Consider the following 27577-nt stretch of genomic DNA (forward strand, 5'->3'; position numbering starts at 1 on the left):
ACTTCTACATCCACTTTCATCAGTTCACTGTCAGACAGCTGCTTTTTAGAAGCATTTCGTATCGCGTGAAGCTCCATAACATAAAACCGATTAAGTCTCTAGATTCTTTACGCACAAATGTTGTTTTTTTGCACCAAGGCAACTAATTGCAATACACAGAGATTCTCTCTCTCTGGTGTGTAACGTGATGCAGTAGTTTCCGTAAATGGTCTTTACTCGATGGCGACAGTTCGGTGGTACTGAGCCGCATGAGGTGCAGCTCGTGCCCCTCAGCAGGAACATTTCACTTCACGAGCCACCTGACAGCCATCTGTTTGAGGACTTTTTACTTGTTGTCCACTGGCGGGTCTGTAAAAATACAATTTCCATGCGCCTGACTTCATTCGCGGATACTGCATTTTCTACAGAAGAATGACTTCAGTGTGGAAAAGATTACAAAGAGTTGGCAAAAAAGCCACTAAATTTCAGTTCGTGGCTTCATATCAAGAACTTGTTCTGGAATGTACAAAGAAATGGTAAGTTATTATTTATTTTCCGTTATAGCGCGTGTGCTTCCTAAATACGCAGTGCTGAAGGGCGGTTCTTCTGACTGAAACGGCACCATGCGCACACACTATCTTATTTTACTGTAGCGCTGTTTTTGTAAATGATTGTGAATAGAACAATTAACACAGCAGTCGATTTTAGGAATGTATTTGAAATATAGTGGAGAACGTTGACAGAAACACACCCCCACTTCCGCCTCCCATCACTCGTGCTGTCAACACTTTAGATATTAATAACATCCATCATACTCACCTATAAGCAGAATTAAGTGCTGCTGCTTCTTTTGAGTTTTATTTACCTGACTCCTATAAACTGTTTATTGTGTCGACGGCATCTATATATTGTTTCAGTGTTTTAAACTGGGTGGTATTGCTTTTCCTTTCTGTTTAGGTGTTGTCATTGTTCGGTTATGTTTTATACATGTAGCCTATTATATGTGAGAGCTTTAAAGAGCTTTGCTCATGACTTCACCCTTAAATAGCCAGGAACATGGCATACTTCATAAAATACTTTACTGCTGTTTTTAACACGTTACAAGTCAAATTATGTTTTATGCAATATATTTCATTTATTTTCATTTTCAGTTCAATTTCAATTTCATTCTTCCCCCTAAAAGTTCATACTTTCCATGTAAACACAATGTTAAGATGAGAGAATTCAGTAATTGATTTATTGCTGTCTCTGTCCTGTGTCTTGATCAAGAGACAGCTGTTGACACTAACAGGGAGTGTTTCTTTCCTCACATTCATCGACACGTGTCTTTATCTATCTGTCCTTATCTATGATCAAAGACTGATCAGAAGAAATTCATCAGAAGAATATCAGATCATTATCCTGATCAGAAAAAAATCAGTCTGATTGGATTTGAGAAAGACATTGTTTTTCAATCACAAGTACACTGCAAACAAAAAGGTGTGTCTTTAAATCAAATCACTTTATCGTTAGTAAACCATATACACAAGTGCTACAGTGAGTGGAAATCTTGGATACATCGGTCACCAACATTGCAGTTATGTAGTGACAGACAGTTTGAGACAATATAAGATACAGAATACCCACTATACACAGTGTACACACAATATATACAATATACACAATAATATACATATTTCACAGTGCACAAGAGCGAGGTTTTCATCATTTTGGTGATATTGACTATTGGCATTATTCTCTGAACAAGTCATGGCCTGGTAAATGAAGCAACCCTCCGTTATGCAATGGCTTGTCATCTGCCTGTAGGAGAAACTGAAACACTCATTGTAATTTTTGCCTATTAGTGTTAAGCACTATCTGAGATTTATCTCCATCATAGATAGCCTGCATCATTTTACTGGTGATGTAAATGATCTCTATTTCAGCAATTCTCAATTCTATATTATGTGTTCTTTATTATTTAATACTAATACATATTCAACCTTTCAACATTGTTGTTGGAAAGAAAGGTTAGGTTAATAGTAAACCTGAGCAGTTGTAATTGTTGTTATCGCCTAATGAGCTTTCGGCTGATGTGGAAAGTCCTAGATCCTCTTGCAACACTATGAGGAAAGAACGTCCTGTATCTTTGCCACAGCTTCACGGTTTCTTTTGCTGACCTAAACATGTGTATTGTAGTACGACGTTTTTAAAGCAATAGAGCAGTTAGAGTGTTTCAAAAGGAGAAAGGAACGAAAGAACGTGCATTTCTGTAAACACGTCAGATCTTGTGCGAATCATCTTGTGAGATGATTTACAGTATAGCTGTGATTTTCATATACTGCCAGTGGGTCAAAGTCTGTTGATGTTATGCCATAGCTGAGAAGGGTGTGAGCTGGAGATATTAGACAGCTGAAAGATGACACAGCGGTTGAGCTTCTGATGGGGTAATATAACTTGAACTGTGTGTGTGAGCACGTGTGTGTTTATCTGTGACATTTGTTTCACGTGTCAAAGTGACATGAAAAAATAAGGACTGCATTTCAGAAAGAAAATTAATTTTCCAACCAGGCTTGCAGTCTATTTTTACGTCCATCTGCGCTCTACCCACGGCCCTCTCTTCTCCTCCTAATTTATCCTTTTAGACCGTTCTGCCCTGTTGCTATTACTAGCTGTAACCTGAGTAAGAGCTGGGTCTTGCTTCTCTTTGTGTAGCGGTTCATGCTGCTGCTGACACACATATTAAAGGGTTAGTTCACCCAAAAATTAAAATTAGGCTGCGTTTTACTCACCCCTGATGCATCCTAGGTGTATATGACTTTCTTCTTTCAGACGAATCCAGTCGGAGTTATATAAAAAATTGTCTTTGATCTTTCAAGCTCTATCGTTGCACTCAGCCTTTGCAAACATCAGTGTGAACATCACTGGAGGACTATGACATTTACATATGGGTCCAATTCATTAAGAATCATTTTGATGTGTTTAAAGGGATACTATTTATTGTTCCCTGTTAAACCTGTTTGACTTTCTTTTATGAAATGATAAAGTAGAAATCTGTATTCATGTACTGGCCATGAGTTTCCATGCAATTAGAATGCACAGGGACTTTAAAAAGGAAGCAAAAGCACCATAAAAGTATCATAAAAGTGGTTCATGTGACTCATATGCTATATTTCAAATGTTCTGAAGCTATGTAGAAGCTTTGTGTGATGAACAGAGTGAAACATAATTTTGTGTTTCATGTAGAAAATGGAACATCATGAGAGAGTAAATACACCGTTTGAAAGTCGGTGCAATTTATTATTATTATTTCAGTTTATTTTTTATTTTTTGAAAGACATGAATACTTTTGTTAAGCAAGGATGCATTAAATTGCTCAAAAGTGACACTAAAAATGTTTATAATGTTACAAAATATTTTTCATTCAAATAAAGGCTGTTCATTTGAACTCCTGAAATAATGCTCATGGTTTCCACGAAAATATGAAGGTGTTTTCAACTGTGAATAATAAGAAATGTTTCTTGAGCATCAAATCAGCATATTGAATGATTTCTAAAGGATCATGTGACACTAAAGACTGAAGAAATGGCTGCTGGAAAAAAAAATCTAAATTTAAAAATTTAAATTGAAATAATATTTAGCAATATTACTGTTTTTACAGTTTTTTGATTAAATGCAGCTTTGGTCAGCATAAGAGACTTCTTTCAAAAACATTTAAAAAAAAAAATGTATATACCCCCAAACTTTTATATATAATGTAAAAAAAAAATGTTGTTTCCTTCAGTGTTTGTGTAAGCTTAATGACAGCTTTTATATCACAAAATAATAAGCTGCCATTATTAAATGTGAACAGCTGTTTGTAAACACAGTGAGACTTAGTGGTTTGGAGATCAGAGGCCAACACCCCTTGTGCTGTGAGCCAAACTCAGCTTGGTCATGTGACTCTGCTGAGTTTCCTCCAATTCTTAATGCAGCGAGCATGACACTGACTGAACAGCTCAGAAGTGTACAATGGGCTCACTTCAGAACAATTCACTATTAAAGGGCAAGTTTATTTAGGAACCAAATGCATACATGTAAAGTGCAAACCTGGAAAAGGCGATTTCCATTCATTTGTTTTAAGCTGCACATTGATTTGCATTTTTGCTGGCAATACTGTATATCATCATAATGTTCTGGATATCAGATATAAGGCTTGTCTAGGTCTGCATGGTGCTGTGCCCTCAATAAACAGACAGGAACTCCTTAAAATCTTTGTTTCTTTAACGTTTTTACATAGCATAGGTAGCAATTCAGGGCAGTAAAAGTAATAGATTCCACATGTTCCAGTAGACACCAAATTAAAACTTGGTTATCTAGCAAGACAGAAAGTTTCTCAATCGATTATTTGTTCTTGTGTGCTTGTTTGTGAACAAGAAGTTTCTCTAGTTTGGATTTATCTGGTATGCAAGACCTTGCATCATGTGCTCTTGTTTTGTGTGGGGTTTGAAACAGTTGGCAGCATTTATTGATTCCTTTCTGCCTTGGGGTAACACAAGATCTGTTACACTGCCTGTAGCTTTTTGGAGACATACACACCAGAAATGCCACAGTGGCTCTTTCAAGATCAGTTTATATAGGCTTTAGATTTACAGTGGGTACGGAAAGTATTCAGACCCCCTTAAATTTTTCACTCTTTGTTATATTGCAGCCATTTGCTAAAATCATTTAAGTTAATTTTTTTTCCTCATTAATGTACACACAGCACCCCATATTGACAGAAAAACACAGAATTGTTGACATTTTTGCAGATTTATTAAAAAAGAAAAACTGAAATATCACATGGTCCTAAGTATTCAGACCCTTTGCTGTGACACTCATATATTTAACTCAGGTGCTGTCCATTTCTTCTGATCAGCCTTGAGATGGTTCTACACCTTCATTTGAGTCCAGCTGTGTTTGATTATACTGAAATTTAAGGGGGTCTGAATACTTTCCGTACCCACTGTATATCCAGATATTTTAAGCACACACAGAAAGAGTCACTGTAGACGTCTTCATCAATAGTAATTAAAGGACTATCCTTGAACTTGTAAGCTCCCACTCAACTCTCTTTTTAAATAATTTTATAGGCAACCAGACAAACTGAGAGTGGTGTGGACACGGAGGAACAGACGCATTTGTTCGAAGGTAATTGTCAAATAAAATATTTTGACTAATATTATTTTAGATTCATTAATGTTTTAATTAATGAATCCAATTTAATCCAGTTTTTTTTTTCCAGATAATTTTCAGAAAATTATTTGCAAGTGTTTGAAAGCTGGTGTAATTTAGTTTATGACTATGTCCAGGAAGTTTTCAGTCAGAAGAGTGTACTGACATTTTAAATGATCATGTATAACAATATGTTATTTACAATGATTTACAAGTGCTTACAATGATTACAGCTAGGCATGGGCCAGTATGAGATTTTGACGGTATGATAACCTTACGCAAAAAAAAAATCACGGTTTCACAGTATCACGGTATTGTTGTTACAGCTCTAAAATTTGTTATTTTTAAATGACTGGGTAAAAAAAAAAACTTTTTTCCACTGAACACAATATATTTTGTTTTTGAGCAACATACAGAATATTAGGAACAGTAGAATTTTTTTTTTTTTTTTATTTGTTTCCTAAAAAGAAGAAAAATAAAGACTGACATCTTTAATTAACCTAAATCTGTAATTACAGTTATTTAATTTTAGTTATGTAATTCATATACATTTCATTTATATCATTTCATATCATTTAGTTATATAATTTCATATACATAATTTGATTTAATAATAACCCAATTTGAAGCAAAAACAGAATGTTCTGTTCTGACTAGCTTTGTGAAATTATACTACATGCCTGAATGAAACAAACAGCAGATGCTCTGAATGAGACGCAGATTCACTCTCTGACAGCAGGAGGCGCTTCTGGAACACCAGATGCAGCGTTTCCTTGGTTACCGCTGAAAACAAAGCAGCACTTTTCAGTCTTTGAGGAGACATGAAAAACAGCATATACCGCAGGATCGGTATAACGGAAAATATTAGCCGTTTTGAAACCGTGACACGTTCAAATCGCGGTATACCTTGAAACCGGTAATCGGCCCATGCCTAGTTTCAACTGCTGTCCAATATGTATTATCATGACTGACATTATCTTTTATTTTCTCATCAGCTTCATTCATGGCAGCCAGGCATCAAAAACCCCTACAGGGGAATGGTGGTGTGGCCTGTACCTGAGAATGTGGACATTACCGTCACACTCTACAGGGTGGGACACCTATCACAGTTTATTATTAGCTATACAATATATAGAGTATATTGCATTAATTAAATATATATGCAATACACAGCTTGTTAAGGATACTAACTGATAGATGCTGAACTATAATTTTTGTCAGTACATTTTAATCATGGTTTTGTTTGACAGGACCCACATGCAGATGAGTTTGAAGACAAAGAGTGGACATTTTTCATTGAGAATGTGAGTTTATTCAAATTCAGGTGAAATTTCTTTGAATGTTTTTATTAATAATACATATATGATTTATGTAAAACAATTCTTTAAATTATTTGAAATTATTATTATTTTACTGTAAAAATGAAACAAAAAACACAACGTGTTAAAAGAAAAGAATAAAGTATGTTTATTCTACTAGTTAAATGAAACTGCATTGACCTTCTCTGATGTTCTACAGGAGACAGCAAAGGGCAGTCGGAAAGTTCTGGCGTCTGTGGATTTGAACATGAAGAAGTTTGCCAGTGCCACACACTCACAGACGGACCTGATGCTCAAAATGAAGCCTCTGTCGGTTAAGGTGGTGGAGGCCACGCTGAAGCTCTCCTTATCCTGTGTGTTCCTCAAGGAGGGGAAAGCTACGTGAGTCATCCTCATGGAGCTCTTTTTCAAGAAGTTATAGCACTTTTCATGTGGTGTTTAATTACCTAGATTGAATCATTTGTTAATGTGACCACAGCCAGCTTAATTTTGTGACTGCACTGAAACTTGATTTCAGTTACAAATATTTGGAGTGCAATGTGCATTTTGAATCTAAAAAGACAAGTGGCTGCCTGCCCGGTTTGCTGCTCAACACTGGGGAGGGTTTCTTCCCTGACATGTGCAGGTCAAGAAGCAGAGCAGAATTTTCCAAAACAATACATCGAACTCTCAAATCACAGCCTGAGCATCTAAAATAATGCCATTTGAGCTTTGAGCGTAATTGTAGAGCATTAGCACAAAGTAATGCAATAGAATTTTGTGTCTAATCTCCATTAGAACATCTATCAAATAACCTGTTCACGAGCCTCTAAAACTATACATGTATTGATTTAGATAAAACAAACAGCCCATAATGGTTGATACAATACCACTTATCATCCAGAAATAAACACACAGGGTTAGAATAAAGTAAAAGAAGTCTCAATCTCAGACATTTAGGTGTCTCCTAGGCATGAAAATGGAAAGCATATCGCAGTCTGGCAAGCTTTAAAATGGCTGACTGACTGGGAATGAAGACACATACATTACTCACACAGTAAAGTTTTCACAGCATTTTCAATGAAGCCATGAACCTTTACCTCTTGACAAATTCTTTTCCTCCATAGGGACGAGGACATGCAAAGTCTTGCCAGTCTGATGAGTGTAAAGCCAACGGATATTGGGAACCTAGATGACTTTAATGAGAGTGATGAAGAAGAGGATAAAAGATCTAGTACCGGTGTTAATCTCAGTACTGCAGTACCAGGTATTAAAAAAACAATCAACACATGTTGTTCACGAGAAAATCTGGGAAATCTGAAAATCTAATTTATCCTTGGAAATAAAAGTTTTAGGAATCTGAGAAATCCAAAACATTAATGAAGAATAAATATTTTAGATTCTGCACTATTGTCATGCTGATCATTTGGAATGAAAACTTGTAAATTGTAAAGCATTATACAAATGCTAAATAGTACTGTAAATGCATATTCACTAGTGGTCTCAGACTTTATGAGCCCACTGTATAGATAAAACACATTACTGTATTCTTTATCTTGCATCCTTATTCCTCTGTCCACTTACACAGGACTTGCATGAATCACTAATGATGCATGTTTATTTTCTCTAACTATAGTGACCCTTACTTCCTCACATGCTACGACTTCTTCTTCTCTCTTTCTCTCACTGTCAGCACCCCATCTTCCTCTTCGACCAACACACTCCCAAGAAAAGAGATCTGCATCTCTAAAGAGCCCTTCAGCAATAGGTAACAGCAACCTTTACCTGTGTTCTTTGCATATTCCTTCTTTACAGTCTTTTCATTTTAATCACATCACTGATCATTTTCATATCTTTTTCCTTTAAATTGAACTTCTTATGAATCCACGTCCAATTAATTATTTCCATTAAATTACATCTTACTAAAATGTTTCAGGATGATGAACTTTCACTGATGTGGTTTTGTTGCATATGATTATCACATTCATCCTTTGTTCCTGCATTGCTTTGACTCGCATTATTTCATCATGAATTTCATTTAACTATTTAATTATCATTTAAAGGGAGTAGCTCACCCCTCCAAAAATTATGTTATTTTTACAAACCACTTGTCTTTTTTTCCTGGAACACAGATGGAATTTTAAAATATTTTCATATAACTTTTCCTAACAAAACATAGTGCCAGTAGGGGTGTAAATAGTTCAGTTCTGACAACAATTCAGTTACGATTCTTGAATTCATGTAAAATCTGAAATTGGGTTTTGATTCGATTTAATTCGATTATTTTAGAACAATGCATAATTATTACCAAAAATGTAACTGGAAAGACAATTTGCATTACTTAAATGGTGGCAAAATAATACTTCAGGCTTTACATTCACATTCTCAAAACTAAAGAAATTAATGTACACTACCGTGTAGATTTTTTTAAAGAAATGTATAATTTTATTCAGCAAGGGTGCATTCAATTGAAAAAATGTATCACAAATTCCACAAAAATATTAAACAGCACAGCACCACTTTTTTGACTGATTTCCCCTTTAGTGTTACACAGAAAAATAACAGCATACAAGTTTGGAATAACATGAGGGTGAGAAAATAATTATTTTTTTGAGGGGTGAAATAACCCTTTAAATGTCTTTTATGAAGCTGTAACCTCATCCTTCATGATACATTCCTGACCTTTCTCTCTTCTGTCTTTCTCTTTTGCTTCATCCCTTTCCCTCTGCTCTTTCTTTCTTTTGCTGTCCTTCTCCCACCATTTTTCACCATCTTAACCTCAGTCAGTGGTAAGGACAGGCCTGCTGGTGGTGTCCTCTCACACCCAGTGCCTGGCACTGTTCATAACCCTGACCTGACATCACGTCCACCTTTACCCACCCCACCCAGTCCAACCCCTCGCACCATGCCCTCACCCGCCCACTCCAGACCAGCACGTCCACCACCCATTTCCCAGCCACAGGCCCCACCTGACTCCCACACAGAGCAAAATGCTTCTGGTTTGCTCCCTCCAGCATTGCCCAAAATCTTCCAGCCGTCCCCTGGCTCAGGTATTACAGAAGTCAGCAAGTCGCTGTAATTGGTATCTAGTTGGCATTCCTACTTGACTACAGTTATTTGTATAAACGGTTATACTGCTTCTATGGCAACAGTGTGCACAGCCTTCAAATAGAGGTTTAAGTTCCTCTTTTCTAATAAAATCACAATCTCAGCTACACTACCATTAAAAGGTTTATGGTCAGTGAGATTTTGTCAAAGACATTAATTATTTTATTCAGCAAGATGCATTAAATTGATCAAAAGTAATAGTAAAGACTTTTATAATGTTACAAAATATCTATATTTCAAATAAATGCTTTATTTTCTATTCATCTGTATAGATGAATTCTGTATCACAGTTTCTTCAAAAATATTAGCAGCACAGCTGTTTTCAGTATTAATAAGAAATGTTTCTTGAGCAGCAAATCAGCAAATTAGAATGCCATCACATGAATAAATTACATTTTATTCAAAATATGCAAATACAAAACAGTTATTTTAAATTGTAACAATATTTCAGGATTTTCACGGTATTTTGATCAAATAAATGCAGTATTGGTGAGCATAGACTTGAGACGTATTTCAGAAACGTTAAAAAAATTCTTATTGACCCCAAACTTTTGAAAGGTAGTGTTTTTTTAATGACTTTAGCATGTTGTTAGTCTTACTTTTCTTTAAAGCCCTACCCAAATGGTAATTGTTTCACTTGAAATGTGATGTCACTTGATGGAAGTGATGTCATATCCACATTTACTGGTGCTAGCTATTTTATCTGTATTTTTCTCTCTCCACCCAGTAGCAAATTTCTGGCTAAATGACCTACTGTTTTTTGACAAACACAAGGGATGTGGTTCTGATTTCATTCCCATCTGAGGCATCACCTCTGTGTTTACACGGAGGAATTGGCCAAAATGTTGTTTTGAAAATCTCTTTGATCATATGAAGTGCTCTAGGGCTGTTATGTGGGTATGTGGCGTAAAAGAAATTCTTTCAGAAAATTGAGAACTGAAAATCACTATGGACACATACACTTTGCAAAGTTTGAAGAGTGACAACCACATTTAAGAAGGCCAATGAAGAGCGACAGTTATATTTAGCTGCAGTGTGAATTCATTGCCATCCACATGGATGAGTTCCATGCAAATATTCTTTTACAAACCTCACCCAGACAAGCAATTACCATTGTTAAAGTGCTTATGCATCTGTGTATTTCTCAACAAAGCCTGGACTTCTTGTATAGTTTCTCTGTCTATTTTTCCTTCTGTGATTGTGTCCAGCTCCTGTGTCCTTTCAAAGAAGACTGTCAGGCTCCGAGGCCCCTCTGGAGGGTCCCGTGACCTCTGACTATCCTCTGCTCAAACTCCCTCGGGCTTCTCCTTCCTCTCCTTCCGATCCCTTCCTCTCTCACTCTCCCTCTCCTCCCACTGTGCTCCTGAAAGGTATAGACTCATGATTCCTAAACATTGAAAGATTACATGCAATTCAAAGTTTGTTTCTTATAATTCTAATAGGAACAGTATGTTAGTCTGATTTGACTCTTTAAGATTGCTTTTGGAGAAGTCAGATTCATTTCCTCTCAGCCACTGTCTCTCTTGTTCTCACTTTTCCTGCATCTCTGACTAATCTTCTTCTTTCACGTGGTCTGCGTCCTTTTTTGTGTCATTGCACTTCTGTCTCAGATTCTTTTGGAGCACCTAGCACCAATGTTTTTAAGCCCAAGATTGTCCCCGGTGCTCGCCCTGTATCCCCCACTCCTGTCCACCTCCTCGAGCCCAAAACTTCTTCCCTCTCTCTATCTGACATGCTTAAGCGTCCATCTGCTGGCACTGTGCCAGGTATTGAGAAATCCTCCAGACTGCACGTAAACAGTAGAAGCAGCAGTACTAAAGTACAGTTAACAAATGCAAGATATTAATCAAATATCTTGAACATTATTTGTTCAAATTTAAATGTCATATTACTAAAATAAATGTAATATATTTAATCCCGCTTTCTAAAGACTGGTCAGAAATCATCAAAATTTAAAATGACAGCATTAATTTTTTCCATTGCCTGTTTTATTTCTTTTATATATATTAGTGCTGTCAAACGATTAATCGCATGCAAAATAAAAGTTTTTGTTTACGTAATATATGTGTGTCTACTGTGTATATTTATTATGTATATATATAAATACACACACATACAGTATATATTTAGAAAATATTTACATGTATATATTTATATTCATATAATTTATGTTATATGTAAATATATTTAATATATAAACATAACATATGTTTCTGAAATATATACATGCGTGTGTATATATTTTGTCTTTTCCCCATCTTTTCCTCACAGTATCTACACAGCTAAATGAACAGACGATGGATGTTTCTACATCTCCCTTCTTCAGTGTCCCTCTAAATGAATCTGTGACCCCTGTTCCTTTGCTGAGCAGACCAGATCTTGAAGCTCTGTGCGAAACATCTTGCACTTCTAGTCAACTCCCCAAGCCACCTCTACCTCCCTCTGTCCCTGTCTCTTACCCCATTAGCAAACCCCTACCTGCCTCTTTTACCCCAGCAGCTGTCTCTTCCTCTACCCCTGCTCTTGCACTGTCAACCACTGATGCCTGCACAGCTGCTCCCTGCTGTTCAACTCAATCTTCTTCTACTCTCTCAGGTATTAACTGCCTATTGCTTGCATTAAAAGATGCAGTAATAAGAACTAGTTTGATTGGTGATAGGTCTAACAGTTATGATGTATTAGGAGACTTATTTTGCCATTAAATCACATCTATGATTAATAGGTTTGGTTGTGTTGTAACTAGCGAACGCTACAATTGACTAGATTATGTTAGACTATATATTAGACTATATTTTGTTATTTGCTTTAATTTACATCGGTCATGTCGTGCTGGATAGTCCCACCCACAGGGAACTCTCATTGGTCCAAAATCTCTCTCCAGATACTGCTGCTTATTTTCATAAAACTCTATGACAGCCTCGGTCACTCATGTCATTTCAAATGAAAAATTGTCTTTAAAGATAATCTAAATAATAATAATCAAAACTGAATCAAACCCATTATACGTTAATAAAAATTATTTTAAATGATTGTATATCAACTGTTTTTCAGAGATACCCAGGGAGCTCAACACACTTACAGAGGAGGATCAAACAAACCCGTTTCTACAAGGTGAATAAGTATTCTTGTGTCATTAATGAAGTAAATGACCTGAAAATGATTGAAAATAAAATAGATTAAGACTGATTAGCTTTTACTCATTTTAATTCAGTTTGCTGTTATGTTCAACAGATATACTTGCTGAAGAACTAAAGAACTCAGAGCCCAAAACAGAGCAGCATCGCCCTTCTCGGACTGTCTGCAGCATTAACATTGCTAATCAACAATCTCCTTCCTCCCTCCATCAACCTGAAACCATCAGCACTGAAAGAAAAGAGCTCAAACCTGCCATGGCTGTAAAAAAGTGAGCACTTAAAAATTATTAGTTGTTCTGGCATCAAGCATAATTCACTAACATCAATCTTAACTATATAATTCAATTTTAAAAATGTAATATCACCTAGTCTGCAGCCTGATTTGCAGAGGTGTATTCAGTATTTAGTACTTTGTGTGTTTCTGTATGATTGTGTTTTGGACTTCATATGGACACAAATCCAAATATAACCCTTTTAATGAGAAAAACAGTGCCTTTATAACAATAGGGAAATGCATGACCTTGTGATAAGCCTATTTTAAACAGACCATGACATTTGCCTACACCAGCTGTCAGTTTACACTGTGCAAATGTTTAAACTCTTCATTGCTTTCCCTCACCACTTAAATTCTGCATCTATCTTGTTTGTCCTGTTTTCTCGCCACTAACATCGCTGTGGCACAAAGTGCTCTCTCTAAGGAAATGCTGCATCTAGTCTTGCCAAATACTGCCATGCTTTGGCATCTCACCCCATTTTTTTGCCACCTTTGACACCAAGTATCTTTGTCCCCCAGTCTTGGGCCTGTTGGCAAGTCATCTGGAGTGCAGTCTGTGGAAGCTTCCAGATTTGAGGAACTGGACACTGGGAATGTCCCTCCTCCACACCCATTCTCAGCTCCAGCAACAACAGCTCCCTCATCAGTAGTTTCCACTCATATGAAGAAAAATCAAGTTTTTATTGCAGAGAAACCACCACTGGCTGAGGAAGAGCCGGATTTTAAAGTGACCGATTTCGATAAAGTGATCATAACCTCTCAAGATGTTACTGTTGGCAAACGCCCTGAGAAAGAACCACTCAAAATTGCCATTGAACTGCCAATGCATTCTAGCCTGGTTCAAACCTTTTCAATAACCGATGATGACTTACTAAAGCAACCAAAAAACACACAAATTGAATCAGCAGGGGAAGTTTCTCCAAAAGAGGAACCGAGCGTACAGAACGTGAAGGGTGCTTTGCTTTGTGCCGACCTCAACAAGTCGGATGAGGACAAGATAGTCAAGAAATTTGCCTCAATTGTGGTTACCCCTACAGAACACAATATCCCCAACATTTTATCCAGCTCATCACGTCTAAAGCAAGAACCTATAGCTCTTCCCAGGGAAAAAGGCCAAGTGTGGGTGGAAGAAGTCCTTGCATCTAAATCCAACAGTAGTTTGAGAGAGAAACAGTCCCATAAGGATCATCTGGACAAGAGTTTAACTATCCAGGAAAGGTGAGTGTGCTGCTCGCATGGTACTATTGCACTCCCAAACTGTGGCAAACTGGAACTTTCCTCTTTTGGGTCACTTCCTCTTTCAGTAAACCCTTATCTGTCTTCTAATGGTGTTCATTTGAATACTTAGGCACATAAAACTCACTTTGGCGTCATGAACAGTTCTAGATAACACATTTTAAATATACTAACTTGCCTCAGTGATATGAATAGATAGGTTATATCTTCTTCCCCAACCACAAAATTGCACTTCTGTAGAATTACATCATCAACATTATTCTCCAGAAAAACTGTAGATGAACTTCCTAACGTTTTTACTAAATACTAAATTATTTTCATTTCTTTATCTGTAACAATTTTCTTCCTGTCTCATTCTTCTCTTCCCTGTCATTCTCTCAGTCAAAATGAAATGGCCTTCACTCCACTTGAAAGGCCAAGCCTTAGCCTTAAAAGGGATGCCCCTCAAATATCAGATCTGCCCAAAGAGCTTCCTCCCATTCATCCCCAACCCCTGGAGCCCAAAGTCCTTAAATGCATCTCAGAACAAACTCCAGTAGTCAGTCAACCAGCAAAACCAGAGCTGATTGTGAAGGAGTCAGACGACACAGTGTTAACGCAGAAGAGTGTGGAGATCCATTCACTTGCCCAAGCAGAAGTGCCAATCTGGAGTTCTCTGGAAGAGAAAGTAAAAGATCAGGAGGATGAAGCAAGGGATGAAGAAATAAATAAGCACAAAACATCTGACAAGATGCCAAAAGAAGAAAATAAAGCTGAAATGTCCTCAAAAAAATCTTTAGAAACAGGGTAAGAGCCAGTTTGTCTCAAATGTTCAGCCATGGCCAAGTGCTTGCATGCTTGCACATCTCATACAGTTAAGTGTTAAAATGGTCTTTTGGGGGTTTTGTACACTCTCATGTGTCAATAAGAGAGAGAGTTTTAACAAGTCATTCTTTGATGATTTTAATATAAACTTGTGCTAACATTGGCTTCATATTCATACCAGCGTTATAGCAGGCAAATGTATGTGGATAAAGGTTTGTTAATGCATGTTTGATCAAAACAAGGTAAGTAAAATGTGAAAAACCCTATTCCTTACCTCACAGCAAAGAAAAAAACGTTATCCAAGTCAATGATGCTGAAAATCTCAGTTTAGATGAACCAGATTCCCAACAGCCGATACCCACCATTGTCCTTAAACCACAACAAGCTGACACTATCAAAGAGAAGAAAAAAGAAGCTGTTAAAGTCAGTATACCGGTCCGTCTGAAGCCTCCACTTCCTGTGATCTCCCCTGCTGTTGCTGTAACGGAAAAGGACAAAAGAACTTCAGTGCATCTGGAGGAAATTTGCCCTCTGACGCCCAGCCTGTCTCTGGATACAGAGTCTGGTGGAAGTGATTTAAAGAAAATGGTCACATTTGAGGAAGAGAGTGTGTTATGGGCTGCGGTAGAGGAGAAAACAAAAGAAAAAAGTGATGAAGGTGTTAGCATGGGCAAGTTGATACCAGAAAAAGAGGTTCTGGATAGGGGGTAAGTGCATGAGGTTTGTTAACCTCACTGCTTGGACTTTTGTGTGGACTTCAGACTATCTGGGCTTGCATGGTTTTGTCCATATCTACACCACTGTTCAAAACTTTGGGGTCTGTAAGACTTTTTGTCTGATTGTTTGAAAGAAAGAATTACTTTAATTCAGCAAGGAAGCATTAAATTGATCAAAAGAGACAGTAAAGACATTTATGATGTTACAAAAAATATATTTCAAATAAATGCTGTTCTTTCTATTCATCAAAAAATCCACATGATTTCCACAAAATATTAAGCAGCTGTTTTCAACATTGATAACAAAAAGAAATGTTTATAAAGCACCACATCAGCAGATTAGAATGATTTCTGAAGGATTTCACAATGTTTTTACTGTATTTGATCAAATAAATACAGCCTTGGTGAACGTAAGAGACTTCTTTAAAAAATCTTACCAACCCCATAACGTTTGATCAATTGTGTATATTGATATTTTTAATATTTTAATATTCCAACATTGCAAATTTTCATTTTTTTACTCTGCCTGAGTTTCTAATGCATCTCTATTAGAACTTAAAGTAAGCATCTGTTTTACTTGCTGGGAGTTGAGATGTTAGCGAGAGAACATTGATCTTCAAAGAATTTTTCAAAGAATTCAGACAATTTTTGTCACTTACACTTTTTGGTCCATGGCAGCCAACATGGACAAGAAACATCAGAAACCAAGCCTAAGGAGCGAGAGGATTCCTTTACCTTGTCCCATTTCCACCACAAACTAGATAAAAATGCCAACAAAGAAAGCCAGAGGGAAGACCATAAAAAGAAGACCACTAAAGAGGAAGATTCAGATGATAAGATGCTGCAAACTGGCAATGAGACTATTTGGACAACTGAAGCTGGACCTAAAGAAGACCTGAAGACTGTCAGTGTCTGTTCAGAAACCGAACTTGGCCTTAAGCTTGAAATAGGAACAGACAGAAACGTGGACACCTGCATACAGGAACATGACTCAGTTTCTAACCAGGAAGAAGTATCTGTAGGCTTCATACGGGGGATGTTCGGTGTTCTGTATAAAGGGTAAGTGTGGGATGATTCTGAGGCTTGCACAGAGCTTCTCTTGCCACGGCATCTGCATGGCTATAATTTTGTTTTCCTGAAAAACTGAAAGGTTGTTACTAGGTGTGATTGTGCATTTGCAAGGAAGCTTTTGCATCCACACTTATGGTGTCCTGTAGTGATGAGAAGCTTACCTTAAGGAGGAGCTTGCCAGTTGGATTGAATACTGGCTGGTGATTCAAAAAGAGCCATTTTACGAATGGAGGTCATATCAAAAAGAGCCCTTTTGTGAATGGAAAGAATTTGTTTTATCATGATGTAATATAATCATACTTAAATGTCCTCATCCTTTAGTTATGAGACCATGACATCAATACTACAGCAGCCAAGCACAACAGAAACAGATGTTCAAGATGACACAATTTTGGATGATCACGATGGATCTGTGGTTGAAATTCTCCCTCCCGAGGCCTTCTCTGACACCAAAATTGAGCATCCAACTGACGATGAGCCTCAGGAATCAATAATCCAGGATTTGTTACCTTCTGGCGAGTTACAGATAGATATTCAGACCTCTGAGCCTGTAGCCATGAGCCTGGTAGAGTGTTTGAAACTGGCAGCCAGAGAAACTCAAAGCGGATCTATGAATTTCAAGACCCAAGATAAAGGAAGCCCTTCTAAACAGAAAGCAGCAAATGAGCAAACCCAAATACTGACACCAATAGCAAATGACAAATGCATGATGGTGGAATTGAAGTCTGAGAGTGTGCTATCAAATGAAGAGAAGAATGAAGAGCCGTGCTTACCTCTGGAGGAAGAAGAAGACATAACTGCTAAGAAAGAGGTGCAAACCAGATCTGTGGGAACAAATGGTCTGGTGACCAAGGTAAACTTTGAGGAAATAAAAATGCACGAAAGCCCAAAAAGAAATGGACATGAAGAACTTCTGCCTGGCAAGATAACAGCAGCAGATTTAAGGCCTATGGTGGAGTCGGAGGGTTCACAGGAGGAGCTGGAATTTGAACTGGGTCAGGAAGACTTAGGAACAGTGTGGTCTGCTGCGCTATATATGGATGGAGGGTAAGTGCATGGGACATTACCTCTGCCTGCACTGCCTCTCATTTTTATGACCCTCTTTACACGAATGGCACGATTTTGGCAATGTTTTGTCTGGCTGACATTCGAGCATTCTAGCCAATGCATTACGTTATTTGTGTATGTCTGTGACAAGGGCTCCATTTGACATCAAGCATTGCATTTAATGTGTCCTGTTTCCTATGGCCACCCTGTCGAAAAACAACCAGCATATTGGGTTTTTCAACAGGGCAACTAGACTTCTAAGTGATGGGACACACTACCATTCAAAAGTTTGAGGTCAAGACAATTAGTACTTATTAGTACTTTTAATCAGCAAGGATGCATTAAATTGGTCAAAAGAAAGGGTCAAGGTAGTTATGATGTTAGAAACTAAATGTCTCTCGATCGCCAAATCAGCATATGTGATTGGTTTTTGAAGTGTCATGTGGCACTGAAGACTGGAGTAATGATGCTGAAAATTCAGCTTTCCCATCACAGTAATAAATTGCATTTAAAGATATATTTAAGTTATTTTAAATTGTAATAATTGTAATAATTTTTGATCAAATAAATGCAGCCTTGTGACCATAAGTGACGTCTTTTAAAAAAAAATGACGAAAAATCTTACCAAACCCAAATATTTGAGAGGTAGTGAGTGTATATACTATGAGCATGAAACAAATTGTGTTGGTTCCTATTGTATTAATTCTGGGCTCTCTGTGGTTTTTCAAAAAGGACTAAACAGCAGCTTCTCAGCTTGTTTGCCTATTTTGCAAATGCTGCTGCAAGCTTGCAAAAATTGTTAGCAGAAAACACGGTGACTGTGGGCTAATGCTGCTGTTTGTATCCCCGTGCTGGAACTGATTGTGCCATTTTCACTTGATTGCATTTTTACTGAAAAACCTTTGCACGCTATAATAACCCAGTTGGTAAGGTGCAACATTTTGATCTCATGTTCTGGTGTCCCATTTCTCATAGACCAGAGGAATCTTCAATACCGCCAATATCACCAAGAGATTTCACAGCCAAACAAAAACCGGAATCGCCTCAGACTGCCTTTCCACCAGAATCTGGGTCTATATTAAAAGACACTACACCAACGGAAACTATTTCCCAACCTGCTAGCAAAGTTCTCCCTCCATGTCAAGACAAGAGTATGCAGTCACCACCCCCAGTGCCTTTACAGGAAGTCGGCCCTGATGCCATCAATCAAAATAGTAGCTCTGCAGCTGCTAAAAGGCATGTGGTTCCTCAATGCGATGAACAAGGAACCACTCCTTCACATGTAACTATAGAGACAGCAGCTGTAAAGACTGTTGAGATATGCAAAGATGGTGCAAAAGAGACAAGTGAGAATAACTTGTCACCACTAGAGGGAGACAATACCATAACCATGTGTATAAACAACACTTCAAAAGTTGAGATGGAAAAAGAGAGCAGCCCAGTTATCACCAAGGCATCAGAAATTATTATTGTAGCAGCCTCAGAAAGACCGAAAGATATAAGCGTTGATGAGAGCGTTGTTTCCGGGAAGGACATTTCTCCAAGGAGCTCAGTGGTCCCGTGGCCATTTCCTTCTCCTAAACTCGAAAGACACAGTGAGCCCTCAAAAAGTACAGAAAGTTCCAGTCTAAAGGATGATTACCTCTCGGAGGAGAGTGTTCTGTTAGCAAAGATTCGTCAGATGGCCGAAGAAGAGGCGACACAGCCGTCAGCTCCTGCTCCACGCACTAAAAAACGTTTGATCCCCTGCGAGTCTGATTTTGAACTTCCTCCATCTCCTCCCATGCAACTAAAGTCTAGCATGAAACCACCTGTGGATGAGATGAGGCCATATTTAGATCAGACTGAGATTACAAAAACACTCGGACCTCCACCGTCAGTGATTTCTCCAGAGCAGATAGATGAGAAGCTTGACATCAGTCAGTCTCAGACTCCCTCTGTGCCACTGGAGAGCATTAAGATAGATGATAGCCACAGAGAAGCCAATGCTAGAAATGCTGTTTTAGATGATAATGTCCAGTTAAACAAGCAAGAACAAAATATTCAGCTGGAATGTATGGGAGCTGAAAGGGAGTGCCAAGATACACCAGCTGTTAAGCCCACAAATCACACAGAGAACACAGAAACAGAAGCTGAAACTGAGAACAAAGAAGAACCAGAATTAAGTGTTGATAGAAGTGAAGAGGCTCAAATAGAGCAGAATAGACCACCATCAACAGTGCCTGATGAATTGTAAGTCTGAGTGGAGTGTAAAGTCTACAATTCAATTGTATTTTGCCATATTATATTATTTGACTTAAAGGAACACTCCACTATTTTTGAAAATAGGCTCATTTTCCAATTCCCCTAGAGTTAAACAGTTGAGTTTTACCGTTTTCGAATCCATTCAGCCGATCTCCGGGTCTGGCGGTAGCACTTTTAGCTTAACTTAGCATAGATCATTGAATCTGATTAGACCGTTAGCATCTCGCTCAAAAATGACCAAAAAGTTTCTATATTTTTCCTATTTAAAACTGAACTCTTCTGTAGTTACATCGTGTACTAAGACCGACGGAAAATGAAAAGTTGCGATTTTCTAGGCCGATATGTTTAGGAACTATACTTTCATTCCAGTGTAATAATCAAGGAACTTTGATTTTAGAAACTCTTTGGTCATTTTTGAGCGAGATGCTAACAGTCTAATCAGATTCAATGATCTATGCTAAGCTACAGCTAAAAGTGCTACCGCCAAAGAAACTTTTTGGTCATTTTTGAGCGAGATGCTAACAGTCTAATCAGATTCAATGATCTATGCTAAGCTGAGCTAAAAGTGCTACCGCCAGACCCAGGGATCGGCTGAATGGATTCGAAAACGGTAAAACTCAACTGTTTAACTCTAGGGGAGTTGGAAAATGAGCCTATTTTCAAAAATAGTGGAGTGTTCCTTTAAAGTCTGGAACGTCATCTACAGCTTTAAAGTTTGATGCCTAAAATTTGACACCTCTGTGCACAATTTACACTACCGTTCAAAAGTTTGGGGTTGGTCAGATTTTTTAATGTTTTTGAAAGAAGTCAAATCACGGCTGAATTTGTTTGATTTTAAAATGTAATTTATTCCTGTGATGGCAAAGCGGAGTTTTTAGCAGCCATTACTCCAATCTTTCTAATATGCTGATTTGGTGCTCAAGAAACATTTCTTATTATTATCAATGCTAAAAACATTTGTGCTGCTGGAAACTGTGGTATGTTTTTTCTTTCAGGATTCTTTGACGAATAAAAAAGTTTAGAATAGAAAATTATTTGTTTATGACTTCTTTTTAATGAATACGATTATGAATGTTTACTGTCAATTTTGATCAATTTAATGCATCCTAATGCTGAATAAAAGTATTAATTTCTTTAAAATCTTACATATCTATATGTATATGTAACGCCTTAATAACTTCTGAGCAGTAGTGTAATAATATTTGCATGTCTTTTCATTAACCTCAAATCAACCCAAAATGTCCTAAGCATTGCAGAACGGGAAGCCCTAGCAGAACAATTTCATTTTCACTTTAACACTGAATTTGACATTTAAATTCAAAACCATGTGAAACAAAATTAATGATGAGAAATTGTGTATTTATAATAACAGGGCAAAATTTGTAAGTCATGTCAGTATGTCTAACAGTTTCTGTCCTTTTGATAGGTCTGGTCATCCTCAGGAAAAGGAGTCCTCTGATGTAACCCCAGAGGCTAAAGGGAGCGAGACGCCATCTAGGAGCCCAGGCAGCATGCAGTTTAACGGCCAGACCACTGCAGACTCATCCCATGTGATTGTGCCTCCAATGCGCATTAAAAAGAAAATAATTCCACCACCAATGGACCTTGCAATAGTAAAAACAATGGATGAATCCATTAAAGAGGGTTCAGCAGTGCCTGGATGGGATGTATGTGGAATTTGTCTTATATGTAAAGTACCTGTAAAAATGTAGACTGTTTATCACTTTTTCTAAATACTGTCTAACACTGTTTTGTTTGTGTTTCCATTTGTCACTATACAGTTTGCCAGTCCACTGCCCAGTCCTGGTTTGGTGACCTCCAGTCAGTCCTTGCTGGAGTGGTGTCAAGAGATCACTAGAAACTACAAGGGAGTAAAAATCACAAACTTCAGCACCTCTTGGCGTAACGGCCTGGCATTCTGTGCCATCTTATATCACTTCCACCCTGAGATAATGTGAGTTTCTGATTTATGTCATTCATTCCTAGCTCAAAGCAAACTCATTATTTCTTAGTATGATTCAATTTATGTGCACAAACCTAAAAAAATATGATTTGCTTCAAGTACAAACAAATCAGTGATACACATTGTATCTGTACCATATCATTTAATGAACAATATTTTCATTTACAGAAATTGGTTGATATTAGATATTTAATTGTGGATGTTCATCTGCTCCTTTTTTTATTTAATTTACCTTTGCCATCACTCTCCTAAAATCTTTTTTTAATAATATTTTAATTATACTGTTAAATGTAATATTTAGCAAAATTGTATTAAAAAAAAAAGAATATGATTGTTCATACTTTACAATACAATGTTGTGGTACCTAAATAAACTTAAAATAATTGCAAAAAAATAAATGAAATAAAAGCATTTTATTCATATACATTTATTTAAACATCATTTAGAATTTCAGTATTGTACATTTGTAGCCTATTATTGTTCATAATATGAGAATTATTACTGAAATAATTGGAATTAATCATAAAATAAATATTTGTTATTGTGTATTGACTTCGTTGTTGTTTTTCAGTGACTTTGATGCATTGGAGCCTCACAACATAAAGCAAAATAACAAAGCTGTAAGTTTGGTTTAAGCAGATGTTCCACATAAAGATATTTTTTAACTATAAACTCAAACCTTATCATTTGTACTACCCATTTTTGCTTCTCTTTTAGGCTTTTGATGGGTTTGCAACACTGGGAATCTCTCGTCTGCTGGAGCCCTCAGATATGGTGCTTCTCTCTGTGCCAGATCGTTTGATTGTCATGACGTACTTGTGCCAAATCCGTGCACACTTCACTGGGCAGGAGCTGAGTGTGTTACAGATAGAGCAGAACAACAGTCAGTCCAGCTATGCAGTAGCCAGGCCAAACCAAGGGCCGGATGTACAAGCAGCAGCCAAATTCTGTGCAGAGAGGCTCCAAGCTGGAGCTCTGTCAGGAGACAGCAACAGCAAGGACTCACTGGGAGAGGAGGGAAGTGACAGTGTGGCTAAGCCAAACGGAGCTCTTGTTCCTCCACCTCGGACTAAACGTGCGGGAAAGGTGGAAGAGATGGGCAGTAAGGAGACAGAGGGAGGAGCGCAGACTCCTGTGGCCCCGCCACGATCAAACTCAGAGGCTTCCAGATCAGGATTTGGCCACATACGAGATGCGGATCTGGTGAAGAAACGGCGGTCGCGACTGAAGAGCGAATCCATGGATGAGACCGATTCGAAGGAGCAGCCAAAGGAGGTAAAAGACATCAACTTTACCCTTCCCTTGCATTTATGTGTGTTAATATTTTATCTAATTGTCTTTTCTCTACTAACCTCCGACAGTCAGATAAAGGTGAACTGACAGCTGAAGAAACTAATGGCTCAACAGCTGCCAGAGAAAGTGCTGAAACTGGTAACCTTCCTCAACAGCTTCCTAATATCCCCAAAAAATTATTGAATTTGGAAAGATTTGGTATTTTACACTCTGATTTACATTTTTTTGCCATTGAATGTGTTTGCAGAACCTCAGGAAGCAAACCAAGATGTTAAATCAGCAGATAATGAGACAATGGTCAGTATGCCCTTAGTATTTGAGACAATTGGAGTGTTTTGTCTTTCATCAAGTTTAATTTTTGGATAAACCTCAAAGAAAACAAATTAAAACTAAATGTGCCAATTTGCACATCAAATATTTAGAAAATATCTTTGAGTTTACAATAATCATCATAATTCTCTAATTCTGGGGCCAGATTTGTGAAACATCCTTAAGAATAAAACTGCTTTTTTTTCCTGTTTTCTAACTTAAGGTTAAGGTTATGAATATTTTGTATTCCCAAAAACATATCTTAAAGGGGTCATATGATGCTTTTTTAAAGATCATTATTTTGTGTATTTGGTGTAACAGAATATGTTGACATGCTTTAATGTTCAAAAAACACATTATTTTTCAAATACTGTACATTATTGTAGGTCCTCTATGCCCCGCCTCTCTCAAACGCTTCGTTTTCTACAAAGTCCCTCCTTCCGACAAGCGCAGTCTGCTCTGATTGGCCAGCTGACCCAGTGCATTGTGATTGGCCAAACACCGCAAGCACTCGTCGGAAATGTAACGCCCTTTACCATAATCGCGAGCTTCATCTTTCAAAATAAATGTAAAGACAGAGCCCGAAAGGGGAACAGAGTCGCGTGACAGACACAGTGTCCCGTCAAGTTTTTCTTATGACAATTACATTTATGCAAGCATCGTGAAAGTGATGTAAACATATCTTAAAGGGGTCATATGATGCTTTTTTAAAGATCATTATTTTGTGTATTTGGTGTAACAGAATATGTTGACATGCTTTAATGTTCAAAAAACACATTATTTTTCAAATACTGTACATTATTGTAGGTCCTCTATGCCCCGCCTCTCTCAAACGCTTCGTTTTCTACAAAGTCCCTCCTTCCGACAAGCGCAGTCTGCTCTGATTGGCCAGCTGACCCAGTGCATTGTGATTGGCCAAACACCGCAAGCACTCGTCGGAAATGTAACGCCCTTTACCATAATCGCGAGCTTCATCTTTCAAAATAAATGTAAAGACAGAGCCCGAAAGGGGAACAGAGTCGCGTGACAGACACAGTGATGAAGCTGGTATGTGTTTGCAGTACACAAGCCATGGTTAAGACAGCTGACTCCACTGTGATGTGGCCCCTCTCTCTCTCGCGCTCTCTCTCTATCTCTCTCTCTCGCTCTCTCTCTCTCTCGCTGTCTCGCTCTCTCTTTGAAATCGCATCGTATGACCCCTTTAACATTTCATGTTGTCATCAATGTCATCAATGAAACTTTGCCTATACCCGTCAAATAACACCAACGCCTATCATTTTCTGCTTAAGAAACAAAAAGGAATTCAGAATCCAGATTTTCCAGAATTGCAAAAACATTCTTATGAACTACTTCATTCTTAACAAGAATTTTCAGAATCCGGCCCCTGACTCGCAAGCTCTTACCATCCCATGTTTAATTTCCTTGTTTTCATAAATCTTTTAGTTAAATCAAGCCTGTCCTTTCCTCTCCTCTCCATTATCTTGGTACTTCAATGTCTGCTTCTTTCTTATCAATCTTTTATTCTCTGTATCTGGCTCTATCCATCTCTCTTTCGCTCAATCTTCATTCCTTTTCGCTGTCTTTTCCTCTCTCTGTCTGTATTGCTCTTGTCTGGTTTTATGTATGTCTCCCTGTGGTACTTCCTGGCCAGTGTCTGCAGGACACCAATCAGTATGTGTTGAGTGAACTTCAGGCCCTGGAAACCGAACAGAAGCACATAGACAGCAGAGCTGCAGTTGTGGAGAAAAGACTCCGAAAGCTCATGGAGACGGGTAAGAAAAACACTCATATAGAGGGAAGGAGAAAATGAAGCCGATTTCAAATTAACTCTTGAAATACAGCATGATATGCCACATTATCTCTTTAACAGGAAGTGATAAAGATGAAGAAGAGAAGCTGATTGAGGAATGGTTCACTCTGGTCAACAAGAAGAATGCTCTGATCAGGAGACAAGACCATCTGGAGCTGCTGTATGTATTGATATGTAAGACACAATGTCAGCCGCATCAATAAATATTCATGATGTTATCCTTGCAGGCAAGAAGAGCAGGATTTAGAAAGAAGATTTGAGCTGCTAACTCGAGAGCTCAGAGCGATGATGGCTACTGAAGGTAAGCCGTGTTATCTGTTAACTATTAAAGTAGTGTTTTTAAAGCATAACTTGAGCAGCCAAGGTAATATAAATGTAAAAATAATGAACATAGTTAATTATTCAGTTATCTAATATCAGCCTGTATGCTACCGATATATTGTGCATCTTTATTCCACACATTCCATATTTTCATTTGTCGTGTAAATTCAGATTGTATTCCTAAAACCAACAAAAAAGTGAAAAGTTTGCAGGTTCCAAATGTAATTAATACCAATGTTAATGTGGATTCTGCCAAAGTGGAAGAACATCAGCTTGGCCCATATATTGGTCTATTAATGCTTTTAACTTTTACCTACCTATTTCCTCTATGGCTGAAGCAGTATTTCATCACTGTACAATCATATCACTAATATCCATATTTCATCCATCAGACTGGCAGAAAACTAAGGCCCAACAGCACAGAGAACAGCTACTGCTACAGGAACTGGTGTCACTGGTCAACAAGCGGGACGAGCTGGTCAGAGACATGGATGCAAAAGAGAGAGGGTGAGTCTAGTCACAGTGTGTTTTGTTGCACTGGAAATTAGACTCATGCACTGAATGTATTTTATATGTGCAGAGCTTTGGAGGAGGATGAGAGACTGGAGAGAGGTCTGGAGGCAAGGCGTAGAAAATACAGCAATAAGGAAAAGTGTGTTCTTCAATAAAGAAACTTGAATTCTCATGAAAGCTGTGGCTCACTGCACCAGAGACGATCCTAAATAACTTGGACTACACCAGGACATTAGTGTGCCTTGTTTTAACTTTCAAAGACATTTGGCTTAAACATGAAGCCCTTTCTCACAACATCTTAAAGATCTCAGCGACATCTCAGTGGGATATAAATCATGTCCAGTCTAGATCAGACAAGTTATTCATTGAAAGTTTGCACAATGTTTTGAAGGTTTTCCCAGGTTTCACTGGTCGAGAGTTTAGTATTTTAAGCAATATTACTTTAAATCTTAAAATCTGAAAGAAGGTTTTTATTGTTTTATTGGACAATAAACAAACAGCCTTCACACACCTGAATGGTTGCAGACAGTTGAACTGAACACAAGAAATAATAAGAAAAGGGAAGAATCCTGCACACTGCTGTAGGTTGCAAGAAATCCAATATTTATTGAGACTTCTGTCCCACAACCTTAGTCAGGATTTTTTTTCCTGAAGCAAATAAAACATTGCTCAATAAATAATATATTTCTTACAATCTGAGCAGGCAAGCAGGGTTTTCTCTTCTTTGTAATGTTTTTTTTTGGAAATTTAGTTTAAGATTGAGACGATTTGACTGTCTTTAAGGTATATCGAACAGACAAAGAGACTTGCGCCAAAGTTTGCTGTTTTTACATTATTTATTTAAGTGTGTCGTTTCCTGGTATGCCAGAATGTCTCTGTTGGGCTGTTGTCTTATCTGCAAATTATATTCTCTGATGTTTCATCAGACAGTGTCTCCAAATGAATGTATTCATAAAGTTATTTTGCATTGCAGTGCCTTTAGAGGTTTAATACCTTTTGAAAAGGGGCTTTTTATATAAAATGAAGCCATTCTGTATTTTCTGTTTTAAACCTTAAAAGCTAATTAAAAATGAAAAATATTTAAGGATTGTTTTATAGATATACAAAAAGTATTTTGTCCATCTGTACTCTTTTTGATATTTAAATGTGTTATTCATTCCTATTTTAAGATTTAGGGTGTTTTATTCAATAAAGTTTGATGCTGTTTGAATTTCTGTTTAATCTATGTTTTTTTCTGCCTAAAACTTGGGAGGGGAGTAAACACACACACACATTTAATTAGCTT

The 27577-nt window shown here is 37.6% G+C and overlaps 1 protein-coding gene across 10 annotated transcripts; it reads left to right on the plus strand.

Annotated features, from left to right (window-relative positions):
• Positions 1-28: 28 nt before the first annotated feature.
• On the plus strand, positions 29-27475 carry LOC107693935 (EH domain-binding protein 1-like protein 1). 10 transcript variants are annotated; one of them, XM_016493495.1, is made up of 30 exons: positions 29-515; positions 5070-5127; positions 6147-6242; positions 6402-6455; positions 6670-6851; positions 7577-7716; positions 8143-8217; positions 9233-9499; positions 10766-10927; positions 11168-11323; positions 11829-12152; positions 12609-12668; positions 12789-12960; positions 13485-14183; positions 14583-14987; positions 15287-15712; positions 16400-16780; positions 17114-17839; positions 18815-20071; positions 21510-21750; positions 21865-22037; positions 22618-22666; positions 22764-23321; positions 23408-23477; positions 23587-23636; positions 25300-25420; positions 25519-25618; positions 25686-25759; positions 26172-26286; positions 26360-27475. In XM_016493495.1, exons 1-30 carry the CDS (start codon positions 412-414, stop codon positions 26445-26447), a joined length of 7383 nt encoding a protein of 2460 aa, XP_016348981.1. In that variant the 5' UTR covers positions 29-411; the 3' UTR covers positions 26448-27475. The 10 variants fall into 10 exon arrangements, with proteins under 10 accessions (XP_016348981.1, XP_016348982.1, XP_016348989.1 ...); XM_016493496.1 differs by having other exon boundaries at positions 25309-25420; XM_016493503.1 differs by lacking the exon at positions 17114-17839.
• Positions 27476-27577: the final 102 nt, after the last annotated feature.

This window comes from Sinocyclocheilus anshuiensis, unplaced genomic scaffold (assembly GCF_001515605.1).
Source record: "Sinocyclocheilus anshuiensis isolate Anshui unplaced genomic scaffold, SAMN03320099.WGS_v1.1 scaffold694, whole genome shotgun sequence".
In the NCBI taxonomy this organism is placed as follows: Eukaryota; Metazoa; Chordata; class Actinopteri; order Cypriniformes; family Cyprinidae; genus Sinocyclocheilus; species Sinocyclocheilus anshuiensis.

Excerpts from the sequence above, each read along its gene's own strand:
- LOC107693935 (XM_016493495.1), top strand. The coding sequence starts at position 412 with ATGACTTCAGTGTGGAAAAGATTACAAAGAGTTGGCAAAAAAGCCACT. Across the intron at positions 11,324-11,828 it reads ATCTGCTGGCACTGTGCCAG|TATCTACACAGCTAAATGAA; the intron begins GTATTGAGAAAT and ends TTTTCCTCACAG. Across the intron at positions 12,153-12,608 it reads ATCTTCTTCTACTCTCTCAG|AGATACCCAGGGAGCTCAAC; the intron begins GTATTAACTGCC and ends ACTGTTTTTCAG.